Here is a 12339-nt window from a genome sequence, read left to right on the forward strand (position 1 = left end):
GGCCGTACCATTGCAGGGGAGGGCCAGTACCACTGCTGCTGGTGGGGGAGGCGGGCAGCGCCATTGCAGGGGAGCCGGGGGACAGCGGTGCCGCCGCCGAGGGAAGCGGGAGCTGCCAGGCTGAGGGTGCCCCACCGCGACACCAGGTGCTGGGTGACGCAGCTGGCGGTGACGGTTGGGGCTGAGCCCTTGGCAGCCCCACAGGCAGTGGCTGCTATGGAGGTGACCTGGGTGCTGCTGGCTGCCGCACTGCTCCCGCTGCTGCCCCGTGAGTACCCCCAGGAGGGACAAGGCCTAGGACAGGCGGGAGGGATGCAGGCCATCCAGCCTGGTGGCTGCATGTAGGACACGTTGGGGACACAGTGCCCCTAACCCCTGTTCCGCTGCCAGCTGGCAGGGCCGCTGCACCACTGCCCACCCTGGCCCCACCGCTGAGCATGGTGCTGGCTGGGCAGCGCCGGCAGCTGGTGGTCTGCGTGGTGAGTGACCTGGCCCCTGGCTCAGGCCACACCGTCTGGATCTCTGGCGGGAACGGCAGCGCCCTGCACTCCTTTGCCTATGGGGTCTCCCAGGAGGATGGTGGCACTGTCTGCACTGTCTCCCTCCTCCCCGATGACCTTCTGGATGAGGGGGATATCTCCTGCCATGTGGGGCCCAATAGGACCGCCCCAGACCACAGCTCCAGCCCCATCCACATCACAGGTATGGCCCCCTGTGCAGGAGCGGTCTGCAAACTGGGACCATGCGCGGCAATCAGTTAGCTGAGGGGAATTTGCTCGAGCTTGTCTAGACAACAATTAACATGATGAGGCATGTTTGCAGAGCACAGGGGGGTGGGGGCGGATGGCGCCAAGGATGGCGCCAAGGAAAGATAACACCTTGCTGTTAATTGATGGCAGTTAACCACCAATCGGGGATTGCCTAGTATGCAAGGCTTAGCTTCAAGAACCAATCTGTTTAAAACGCGCAGCTTCTGAAAGTCTATAAAACCTCGTGCTTCTGTACAATAAATTGACATTTGCTTGCATCAAGCTGCGTCCCGTCTCTTCATTCGCCGCAAATTGGTGACCCCGACGTGATGCGTTTAAGGATCTGACGTGAAGGGCTCTCGAATCGCCTATCTGAGCGACATGCAGCGAATCCCACAGAACTTTGAATGATCTGCTGAAAGGAAGCAGGAGCCGGCAGAAATCCCTCCGGAGTTGAGAGGTGAGCTGTGGGAAATCCGTAATGGGGAATCAGGCTTCGTCCCCAGAAAGAGACGTATATGGACTCATGAAGGGTCTTCTAGTCAGATCAGGGAGTCCGTGCCTCAGTTTCCTCAAATGGTGACCCCTATGGTGGTGTTCCGAAGCCTTGGAAGAATAAGGACGGAACAAAGACAGCTCGTGGAAGAGGGCTGCGTTCCGGAGGAGACGGCTTGGCTGAACGATCGTCTTGCTGTCTGGACCAGGCGGACAACCTAAACCCCGAGGATAACACCTGTATTCATCGAGACAGGTGAGCAGCCAAGAAACTTTAGAGACTTTGAAAGAATGAAAGTGTGCACATACAGCAGCCAATTGTATGATGCTGCCGCGGAGGGGAACTCCGTGTCGGGAATGCATTTAGCATCTTGGTGGCAAATTCTGACTACTCTTTGCCAAGTGTGGACTAATTCTACTAACGGTGCTAAACCAGAGGAAGCTGTAAATTCCACCGACAGCACGACTCTTCTCAAGACACCGTCAGCGATGGCGATTCCGTCCACACCTCCTCTGCCCCCAAAGCTTCTGTCACTGATTGCAGCGACCCTCACAACACAGGACCAAGCACGGGAACAGGACAACTCGGACAATGATTTTATTGACACTGATAAACCTTTTGATCCAGGTCCTATAGATCTGGAAAAGGAGCTAGACCTTTCCCCCACCCCCTTGTCTCTCCTGATGCATTGATTGTATTTTCTGGGGAGGGTGAAAGGGGGTCTGAGGGATTGGTGGCAGGAATGCAAGTGGGAAACACTTCAGTGATGGGTTTTGGGAGTCGCTATGGCATGTTCAGTATTTTGTCAGACAAATCAACCTGCAGAGTGGCAGCCTGTGCAATACGAGGCTGTGAAAGAGTTAAGCAAAGCAGTGGGGGAAGGGAGGATTCATAATGAGAGAACAACTAGGTATTGTGAAGGAGAACAGGAAAGATAAACATGGTTATCTAGTGTTTAATAGGTGTCTGCATGCTTGTAGAGATATATAGCTGTGTAACTGCATGAATGATTCCTGCCCTGAGCCTGGTGGAGCATACAGCTGCGGTTTGTGTCCTGGCTCAGAGATGTAAATAGGGGCTTCTCTGTTATGGTAAAAGTGTTTCTCTTTGCATAAAAAAGAGAGGGAATGAAGGGAATGACCCCAGAGGTATGTTCAGAGAAGGCATGCTATGTTTTGAACTTTTTGACTGAACCAGCTCTTGTTTGGTGTGCCCTTCCACCTATGTATAATGTTAATCCAAAAGAAGATGATATTGTTTACACTTTGAATGTCGATAATTGTCTTTCTGTAGATGTTAATGTAGTGGGAGGCTGTGATGGGAACGTGTCGCAGCCGTTCTTCTCTTATCCGGAGTAACAGCAGGGAAAGCATTAAAGAGTTAAATCACGTTGTTTGGTAGGCAGTTAAGAATGTGAGTCAAAATTGCCACTGCTTTTTGTTGTTGGTTCAAGGATATGGCTGTGAGGATTCTGATGGTATGCGCTGCGTGGATTTTAGGCGCCCCATTGCAGCAACATGTTATCAAAATCTGAGAAAATTTCAGCCTTTTTTGGCATTCATTCAATCAATTGGCAGTATTGTTTGTTTGCTATTACCTTGGTTGCTGTCATGTTTGCAAGGGCCCTGCAGAACATGGCAAACCTGGCACTAGCTGCTCAAAAACAAAAAGGGGAAATTGTAAAATTGTACGGAACAGAGACAGCGGGTTATTTTGACACTGATAATGTCTTAGTTGCTTTTTTATTTGTTCTATTACTTATACCTTGTTTTTACTTGTTCGGTTCCAAAGGTTCTTTTTGTGCAACAGGAAGGGGGAGATGCAGGAGCGGTCTGCAAACTGGGACCATGCGCGGCAATCAGTTAGCTGAGGGGAATTTGCTCGAGCTTGTCTAGACAACAATTAACATGATGAGGCATGTTTGCAGAGCACAGGGGGGTGGGGGGCGGATGGCGCCAAGGATGGCGCCAAGGAAAGATAACACCTTGTTGTTAATTGATGGCAGCTAACCACCAATCAGAGGATTGCCTAGTATGCAAGGCTTAGCTTCAAGAACCAATCTGTTTAAAACGCGCAGCTTCTGAAAGTGTCTATAAACTGGTGCTTCTGTACAATAAATTGACATTTGCTTGCATCAAGCTGCGTCCCGTCTCTTCATTCGCCGCACCCCTGCCCGTCCATGCACTGGTGTCCCCCAAGGATGGCTGGTGGGGAGCAGGTGTGGGCCCCCCAGCACTGCCCCACAGGCAGGCACAGGAAGGGGTTTGCGTTTGGCCCCGCTGTACATCTGGCACTGACCTGCTGCTGCCTCCTCAGCCGTGCTCTCATCCCACAGGCAGCGAGGCAGCAGCAGAGCCGTGTCCTGGTGGAATGGCAGGTGAGTCTCCGGGCCCTGCCACAGCAGGAGTGCTGGTGCCGGGGAGGAAACCTTGCTGGGCTGCTGGCAGGGAGCTGAGTGGGGCCGTGTCACAGTCGAGGTGGGTCCCCACAGCATCGTGGGGCTGGCTAGGTGGGATGAAGCTCCGTCTCAGTAGGGAAGGTGGGTCGGAGCCAGCCTGCTCTCAGGGTTAGCACAAGGGGGATGCGAGGGTGACAAAAACCCACAACGGACCCCCAGGGAGCCTGTCTGACCTGAAGTCTTGGAATGCTTCCCCTGCGCTGGCCCTGTCACAGCCCCGGAGGGGACATGGGAACAACGGTGTGCCTGTGCCAAGTGTCACCTCGTCTATTCTGTTGCAGTGCCGCCAGCGCGCACCTCGGCAGCCCTGCTGGTGGCCGCGCGGGTGGTGCTGCTGAAGGTCGCGCTCTGCGATGCCCTGCTCACCTCCGTCCTCCTCGCCCATTGCTGAGGGCCCAGGCGGAGGCGCGCCCCGAGGGGTGAGTCCCACTGGTGTGGCCGGGCAGCGCGGGGGGCACCCGAACAGTTCTGGAGGTGGGGGGGGAGCCCCCCAAGTGCTGGAGGGAGAGGGACCCTGTGTTGTTCAGGGGGGCAGGGAGTGAAGCCTGTGTGGGTGGGAAGGGAGGGCAGCTACAGCTACGGGTCTGGGGGTGGCGGGGACCCCGCATGGCCGGGGGGCCGGAGAGTAGCCCCAGCTACCTGGGTTAGGGAGAGGGCCCCGAGTTATCCGGGTGCGGGGCAGGGGACCCCAGCCACCTGAGGGTAAGGGCAGATCTCCGGATTTCCGGGCAGGGGAAAGTGTCGGGGACCCGGGAAGGGTCGGGGCGCGCCCGCCCCCCGGCCTGCGGACCGGGGCCACGCGCGCTCCCGCCTCCACCCACGTGGGGGCTCGGCGGGGCGGCCCGCGGGCCCTGGGATCGCTCGGATTGGCTGGCGGCGGGCGGGCGAGGATTGGTCGAGCGGGCCACGCGCGCCGCTGCCATTGGCCGATGCCACGCGGTTGCTATGGTTGCCCGGCGGGGCGGGCGGGGCGCTCCCGGAAGCGTGGCCCCGGAAGCGGAGCCATGGCGGCGGCGGCGGCGCTGGTGCTGCTGGCCGCGGCGCTGGCAGGAGGCGACGACTCGGACTGGGTGCGGCTGCCCAGCAAGTGCGAGGGTAAGCGGGGCCGGGGGGTTCCTGGGAGCCCCGCTGGAGCGCCTGGGTTCGGTTTAGCGGCGGAATCCCGCCCGCCGGCTGCCCGGGTCGGGGGATTAGTGGTGCGGAGGCCCTGAAGCTCGACTGCGGCCTGCCCCGCGGTAGGCCCGGCTGTCCCCGGGCCCTGGAGAGTGCAGGGGCGCCTGGCAGTGGCGGCTGCTGCTGTGTGTCTGGGTGGGAGCGGGTGCCCTGCGGTGCCCCGGCAGCGGAGCAGAGCCTCTGTAGCGTGTCCCTGCTGGTGGCTGGCTTCTGTCCCCTAGGTGAAAGGTTTAGGGGCGCCCCAGCAGTCGCTGCTGTTTCCAGTAGGCACGTTGCCTGGCGGGTCATCGCTGGGGCTGCTCGTCTCCGCTGCTTGCAGTTCAGCCCCAGTTGTACTTCCTCCCTGAGCAGCCACTTGATTCACAAGGATTCAAAGGCTTTGCAAGCAATCCAGGGCAGACCTTTGCTGTCTGCCGTGGTCTCCTCTGTCTTTGCTGTGCAGGGACACGTGGAGCTTGGCAGCAAAGAGAAAAGGAAGAAATGAAACTCTAGAGCTCTTTGCAAAGCTTTCCCTGCCGGGGAAGCAGCTCTGGAGACACTGCTGTCTGAGCTGTGCTGTGACACCTGTGTAACCTTGGAGAAGCACCATAGCGAGCACTGACCACGCACTGCTCCTCTTCCTGCCCAGGCTTGGAACCTGTGTCAGCATGCAGCGATAGCCATGGGCAGCATCTGGATAACCGGACCCAGCAGTGAGTGCTCCTGGTGTGTGTGGGGATGCTGCAGCAGGTGTGTGGAGAGAGACATTCTCGAGGCCTAAGTCCAGAGGGGCTGCAGGGAGCAGCACTCTTTCCACCTGAGAAATGGCTGCAGTCACCTCCAGCCCCTGGTGTCAGCAGAGAAAGGAAAGTGCAGGAGGTGCATGCAGGGCTTCTTGGCACAGCAGCCCTGGAAAAGCCACCTCACTCTCTTCCTGCCTGCAGCACATCGCTCTGTTCCTGCCATTGCCTGGGAGAAGATGCAGTGCTCGTCACTGTCAGACTGTTCCTGCTGGGGCCTGACCTTTCTCCCAAAGTGGGGCTTGAAGAAGAGATGGCTCCTAGCAAACAGGAGCCCACAGCACAGGACAAAGTTTTCTCCAGCCTACTAGGACCCTGGCTTCAGGGGAGGAAGGACCACATGCCTGGCTTCCATCCCTCCACATCTCCACTTGTAAACTGCTGAGACATTTCTCTTCTGCTCTATGTTTCTATAGCTCTGTTGGACCCTGTTACAGAAGGAATAAAGCTTTTGTTTCCTTTTAGTTTTCATAAAAGCAAACGTGCACTCTGTTGGTGCTGTAGTCTCTGCTGCAGGCGGTGCCCCGTGCAGCATTGCTGGGGCTGACAGCCTCTCATGTGGTGGCACAGTCTGTGGCCAGCATCTTGTCCTGTCACCTGGCTCGCTGAGCACTACCAGCTGCTGGATCCCCAGCACAGCCCTCACGTCCCCAGGGCACTGGAGGGACTGGGATGGGTTGTGCTGGTGTCACAAGGCGGGGCTACGACCCACACTGGGGTTTGCATTGCAAAAAGGCCCCATGCTGTTCCAGGAGGGAAAGGGGAGCAACTTGTGGTGCAGAGGCCAGTGCTCTGGTGGCTGCGAACTGGGACTGCTGGGAAACATGGAGGCGCAGTCTGCCTTCTCAGCTGTGCCACAGCAGCTGGCTGCATGGATGCTCTTACGCCATTGATAGGAGTGTTCCTTCTTCAGAGAATCTCCAGTGGAATTGGCTGAGCCATACCCAGTTATTTCTTTGAATAGCTGAGGCATCTGTTTCCTGCTCACGGTAGCTTGGGTGCACCCGACTCCTGGTGCTTGTTTCCACTGCTGTTCTGTGTCACGCTGCCCACCAGAGCAGTGAAAACCCCTGACCTGCCTGTGCTTTCCTTCCTGCAGTGTGCAAGTATGTGGCAGTGGAGCTGAAATCAGCTTTTGAGGAGACTGGCAAGACCAAGGAGGTGATTGACACCAAGTATGGCTTCCTGGATGGGAAGGGCTCTGCTGTGAAGTACACGCAGTCGTAAGTGAGGGGGGAATGCAGGGGCTGCTGTCACTGCCTGCGATCTGCAGGGCCGGGGGCTTCAGGAGCCTGCAGGCAGGCTGCACTGTGCACATCTCAGAAAATTAAACCGTGCCAGGGCTGGTGGGCTGGGCAGAGTGGGCAGCTGGGGGATGCCCCTTCCGCTTGGCAGCCGCAAAGCACTGCCCCATCGCACTGGCTGGGCTGGGGCTACTCCTGGGGGGCCGTGCCGAGCCTGAGCCCTCTCTCCTCTCCATGCAGGGACATCCGGTTAATCGAGGTGACGGAGAACATCTGCAAGCGCCTGTTGGATTACAACCTGCACAAAGAGAGGAGCGGCAGTAACAGATTTGCAAAGGTGAGGGCTGTCCTGCAGCCCCTTGCTCCCAAACCCTCCTCCCACCCCTGCACTGCAGGGGCACCGAGCTGGGCTTTGTTGCCCCATCCCCTGGATCCCCTGCCGGCACCTAGCGTGCAAGGCTGCATGTACCCCAGCACTGTCCCCCAGGCCAGGTGTGGGGTCCTGTCCTTCAGGGGGTGGGCAGGCCGCCACCCTCGCCTGCAGGGAGGCAGCCAGGGGCCATCTTGCCTGGCTCATGTCCCCCTGTTGTTTTTGGGACCGGGTGTGTAGAGGCGGACTGGCCGCCGTTTGAGCCCCATCCTGGTGATGCTGATGCCCTGGGGACCCTGACTGCAGCTGGTTTGCCTGTACCCATGTCCTTGGGCACGGTCATGTGGCTGGTGCCGGGAAGGGGCAGCTGGAGCCAGGTGGGGGGGAGCGCTGCTTCACTGGGTGGCACCGCTCCCCCAGGGCATGTCAGAGACCTTCGAGACTCTGCACAACCTGGTGCACAAGGGCGTCAAGGTGGTGATGGACATTCCCTATGAGCTATGGAACGAGACCTCTGCTGAGGTGGCTGACCTCAAAAAGCAGGTACCCGGCGTGGTGGGGTTGGCTTCCAGCGACCGTATGGGCTGGAGCACAGGGGAGAGAGCATCTGGGGGTGCACTGCCGGGAATGGGGGTGTCAGCAGGACCCGCTGCCGTGGCCCTGTCCTGCCCTGGCAGCACGTGGCCGGATCTAGGCTCTCGTCTTCATGCTAGTGCGACGTGCTGGTGGAGGAGTATGAAGACGTGATCGAGGATTGGTACAGGAACCACCAGACAGAGGATCTCTCACAGTTTCTCTGTGCCAACCACGTGCTAAAAGGGAAGGACACAAGTAAGTCCTGGCTGCTGCCAGGGGCAGCGCAGGTGTGCTAGGGAGTATGGGGGAGAGCCCCACCAGGGCAGGGGGAGCCCCACTTCTCCCTCAGGGCTCCCTCTGCCCCTCTCCTCCCCAGGCTGCCTCGCAGAGAAGTGGACAGGCAAGAAGGGTGACCTGGCAAGTGTGGGGGAGAAGCAGAGCAAGAAAAAGAGCAGGAAGAAGAAGAGCCGGAAGGATGAGAGCGAGGGGGCTGAAAGCAAGGGGGCTGCCAGCCTCCCGGCTGCGGGGGAGGCCCTGGAGGAGAGCGGGGTGCAGGAGGAGGCTCCGCTCACCCACAGCCCGGCCGATGAGCTGTAGGCACACAGCCCCAGCCCCCGGGGCTCTTACCCTGCTGGCACTGGCGGGGACCAAAGGAGAAGGGACTTGCGGCATGGGCGACATGGGGGAGGCTGGAGCTGACTTGCCAGCCTGGGTGCAACCCTCTGGGCAGGGGGGTGGCACGGAGCCCCCGGCCCAGCCCTGTGGCTTCTCTGCTGCAGCTCCAGGTGCAGTTGATCACAGGCACTGCCCCAGCGCTGGCTCCTCGTCCTGCCCGCGGTGCCTGCGCCCTGCCACACTGTAAATAAAGACGTTTTCCCCAGAACGCCGCTGCTGGCCCTGCTTCACCCGCCGGGCCAGGGCAGGGGCAGCTCCTGCTGCGGGCGGGGGCTCCGATACCACTCTCTGGCCCGGGCGGGGTGGTTGCTGTGGGACCCCGGCCCAGCTGATGCAGGACCCTGGCCTGGCTGCTGTGGGACTTGAGGGGGTCAGCTGCTGTGGGACCCCACCCTGGCTGCTGGGGATCCCTGGAGAGCAGCTGTTGCGGTACCCCAGCCCAGCTGCTGTGAGACCCCTGACGGGTTGCTGATGCGGCACCCCCAGCCCAGCGGGTGTGGGATGTATGGGGGCAGCAGCTGATGTGGGACCCCGGCCCAGCTGGCGTGAGACCCCCTAGAGAGGGATGTGGGACCCCAGCCCGGCTAGTGCGGGACTTGAGGGGGAGGGGCAGCTGACGCGGGACCCCTGACGGCCGCTGATGTGGGACCCTTGATGGGTTGCTGCTGCGGGACCCCGGGGGGCGGCCGAGGGGGCCCTGACCCGCGGGGGGCGTGGCGGGGGCGGTGATTGGCGGCGGCGCAGGGGGCCGGCGCGGCCAGGATTGGCGGGCGCCGGGGGCGGGGGGCGGGGGCGGGGCGGGGGGCGGGGCGCGGTGCAGTGGGGCCGGAGCGGGGCCGGGGCCGGGCCGGGGCCGCGCGGCGGGATGGTGGACAGCGTGTACCGGACGCGGTCGCTGGGGGTGGCGGCGGAGGGGCTGCCAGACCAGTACGCGGACGGGCGGGCGGCCCGCGTGTGGCAGCTGTACATCGGGGACACGCGGGGCCGCACGGCCGAGTACCGCAGCTGGCTCCTGGCGCTGCTCCGCCAGCACCGCTGCCGCTCCGTCCTGGACGTGGCCTGCGGCACCGGGTGAGGCCCCGCGCCCCGCGCCCGCCCGCCCCCCGGGGCCCCCCTGCCCCGCCCCGCCGCCCCCGGCCGCCCCCCTCGCCCCCCGGCCCCGCTGACAGCCCTGTCCCCAGGGTGGACTCCATCATGCTGCTGGAGGAGGGCTTCCAGGTGACCAGCGTCGACGCCAGCGACAAGATGCTCAAGTACGCGCTGAAGGAGCGCTGGGAGCGGCGCAAGGAGGAGCCCTTCGACCGATGGGGTGCGGGGGCCGCGGGGGCCGGGAGGGGCGTGCAGACACCCACATCCCACCCTGGCGCGGGGAGGGGTCCCTGCCCCAGCCCCTCCCGGGGCCTTCGCCAGGTCCCCGGCGTCTGTCCCCGGCCCCACGCGGTGCTCGGGCCCCTCGCTGGGTGCTGCCGGCTGGGTGGCCTCGCTGCAGGGACGGGCAGGGACCTGCCACTGCCGGCCGCTTGGCAAGCCCAGGCCACGGCCCTCGCCCGTCCACTGGCCCCAGGCCGGCTGCAGCACCCACAGGGGCCAAGGGAGGGCTGGGCTACGCTGGGGTGGGGGGCTGGCGCATGGGGGGGGGCTGCTGAGCAGGCGGGGTGCCCCTGCCCTCACCCTCGCCCCCGTGCTGCAGTCATCGAGGAGGCCAACTGGCTCACACTGGAGAAGGACCTGGAGAAGCCGGGGGATGGGTTTGACGCGGTCATTTGCCTGGGCAACTCCTTCGCACACCTGCCTGACTTCAAAGGTGAGCTGTGGGGGGGTGTGTGGGTACGTACGCACACGTAGAGACACCGCATCTTCCAGCAGGCTGAGGACGTGCCCTAACTCATGCCATAAGTGAGCAGGGCAGTTGGTTACACGCGGTGGAGCTGCTGTGTCATGCGTGTCTGCGGAGAGGCTCAGACTGTGCCCTGGTTTGTGGTGCGAGCGGGGCCACTGGGGCCGGTGGTGGTGGCGGAGCCGTGTGCGGCCGTATCACATCTCTGGCAAGGCTGGAGGCACACCCAGACTTGTGCCACAGGCCGGGCGGTGGGTTCCCCACGTGGCCTGCTCTGCCCCACTGAGGCTGAGAACGTGCCTGATCTCATACCATGGGTGGGGCTGTGGGTTCTCCAAGCCGAGACTGGGGCGGGGGGAATGGTGGGGGCAGCTCTGGGTGTGCGTGCATGTGGGCAAGATGGGACCCTGCAGGCTGTGCCACAGAGGCTGGCCAGTGCCTGGGGACGCCATGGTTTCCTCCCCAGGGGACCAGAGTGACCACAAGTTGGCCCTGAGGAACATTGCCAGCATGGTGCGGCCCGGGGGCGTCCTGGTCATCGACCACCGCAACTACGATCACATCCTGGCCACGGGCTGCGCACCACCTGGCAAGAACATCTACTACAAGGTGGGTGGCCGGCAGACCCTGCCCCCATCCCATTCCCTTCTGCCCCAGCCCCCCTGGCCCCGGGGGGGCCTGGCAGGGGCAGGGAGCAGGGCTGTGCCCAGGCTGGGGGCCACTGAGTCCCTGCGGAACACAGACATCCTCCTGTGGTCCCCAGAGTGACTTGACCAAGGACATCACCACCTCGGTGCTGCTGGTGAACAACAAAGCACACATGGTGACCCTGGACTACACGGTGCAGGTCCCCCCTGCCGAAGCAGGGGCAGCCCCAGAGCTGAGGTGAGAGGGGCTGCGGGGGTGGCTCCTGGCACGGGGTGAGCACCTGGTGCCATGCCTCGCTCACCGTCGTTGCCTCCTTGCAGCAAGTTTCGGCTCTCGTACTACCCGCACCGGCTGGAGGCCTTCACAGCCCTGCTGAAAGGCGCCTTCCAGGGGAAGTGCCAGCACAGCGTTCTGGGAGACTTCCAGCCTTACACGCCAGGGCAGGCCCACGTCCCCTGCTACTTCATCCACGTAGTGAAGAAGATGGCCTGAGGGGGCCACAGAGATGGGACTGTGGTGGCCAAGAGCTGCGAGCGGCTCTGGGGACAAGTGGGGGTGCTGGGGACATCGCCGAAAGGCACCTGGGAGCCCCCTCTCCTTGATTAAGAGCACTCATGAGAGCTACTGGAGCCGGTGTGTCCGTGTGTGAGCGGGGTATGGGGCGAGGGGGTGGCCGCAAGCCGCTTCAGGGCTCCTGGGGAAGGAGGTGCCCAGCCTGGGGGAGCAATGGGGTGGGTGCAGGCACCGTTTCACCCGCCAGCACCTCAGCTGCAGGTGCCAGTCATACCTGGCAGGGGATTCCTCTTAAAGCAGAGGCAAGGGTGGGCTGGCTCCTGGATGGCTTTACATCTCTGCTGAGCCTGCTGCAGCACTGCTCGCTGCGGGGTACGGCAACTGGTTTTCTCCCCTGCACCCTCCAGCCATGCGCTGACCCCATGCTTTGATACTCCTCAGCCCCATCCAGGGGTACCCACACTCCCCGCCAGAGCTCCCAGGGCGGGGAAGGCTCCCGTTTACCGCTGGCACTTTTGCTGCAGCTCCCTCCTGGCCCGCCCTGAAGAGGTGGTGGCCAGATCCAGCGGTGTGCTGCGGTCAGGGCCAGTGCTGCCTCAACACGCACAGGTGCCCGAGCTGGAGCAACAGGGCTACAGGCGTGCAGCACCTGGGCCTCGTGCATGGAATGCCGGCAGCTCCTGGGGAACCGGCCTGTCGGGGGGGAGCTCGGCATGGAGCTGGTCCTCAAAAGCCACCCTTGAGCTCAGGGACGCAACTGCCGCCAGTGGCCCCACGAGGGGGGGGCATGCACAGGCCCCCCAGCGTAAGGGGGCTGCCCA

The 12339-nt window shown here is 62.1% G+C and overlaps 2 protein-coding genes across 4 annotated transcripts; both read left to right on the forward strand.

The window, feature by feature from the left end:
* Nucleotides 1–71: 71 nt before the first annotated feature.
* Nucleotides 72–8728, forward strand: CNPY3 (canopy FGF signaling regulator 3). Of its 2 annotated transcripts, XM_040611520.1 has the most exons (8): nt 72–268; nt 391–702; nt 3581–3622; nt 6755–6878; nt 7140–7236; nt 7690–7812; nt 7983–8100; nt 8222–8728. In XM_040611520.1, exons 1-8 carry the CDS (start codon nt 217–219, stop codon nt 8440–8442), a joined length of 1089 nt encoding a protein of 362 aa, XP_040467454.1. In that variant the 5' UTR covers nt 72–216; the 3' UTR covers nt 8443–8728. The 2 variants fall into 2 exon arrangements, with proteins under 2 accessions (XP_040467454.1, XP_040467453.1); XM_040611519.1 differs by lacking the exons at nt 72–268; nt 391–702; nt 3581–3622 and adding an exon at nt 4330–4798.
* Nucleotides 8729–9302: 574 nt separating this feature from the next.
* On the forward strand, nt 9303–11634 carry GNMT (glycine N-methyltransferase). Of its 2 annotated transcripts, none has more exons than XM_040611518.1 (6): nt 9303–9591; nt 9702–9829; nt 10211–10324; nt 10824–10966; nt 11121–11242; nt 11326–11634. In XM_040611518.1, the coding sequence occupies exons 1-6, from the start codon at nt 9386–9388 to the stop codon at nt 11495–11497; spliced, it is 885 nt and encodes a 294-aa protein (XP_040467452.1). In that variant the 5' UTR covers nt 9303–9385; the 3' UTR covers nt 11498–11634. The 2 variants fall into 2 exon arrangements, with proteins under 2 accessions (XP_040467452.1, XP_040467451.1); XM_040611517.1 differs by having other exon boundaries at nt 9352–9591; nt 11100–11242.
* Nucleotides 11635–12339: the final 705 nt, after the last annotated feature.

This window comes from Falco naumanni, chromosome 12 (genome assembly GCF_017639655.2).
Source record: "Falco naumanni isolate bFalNau1 chromosome 12, bFalNau1.pat, whole genome shotgun sequence".
Classification (NCBI taxonomy): domain Eukaryota; kingdom Metazoa; phylum Chordata; class Aves; order Falconiformes; family Falconidae; genus Falco; species Falco naumanni.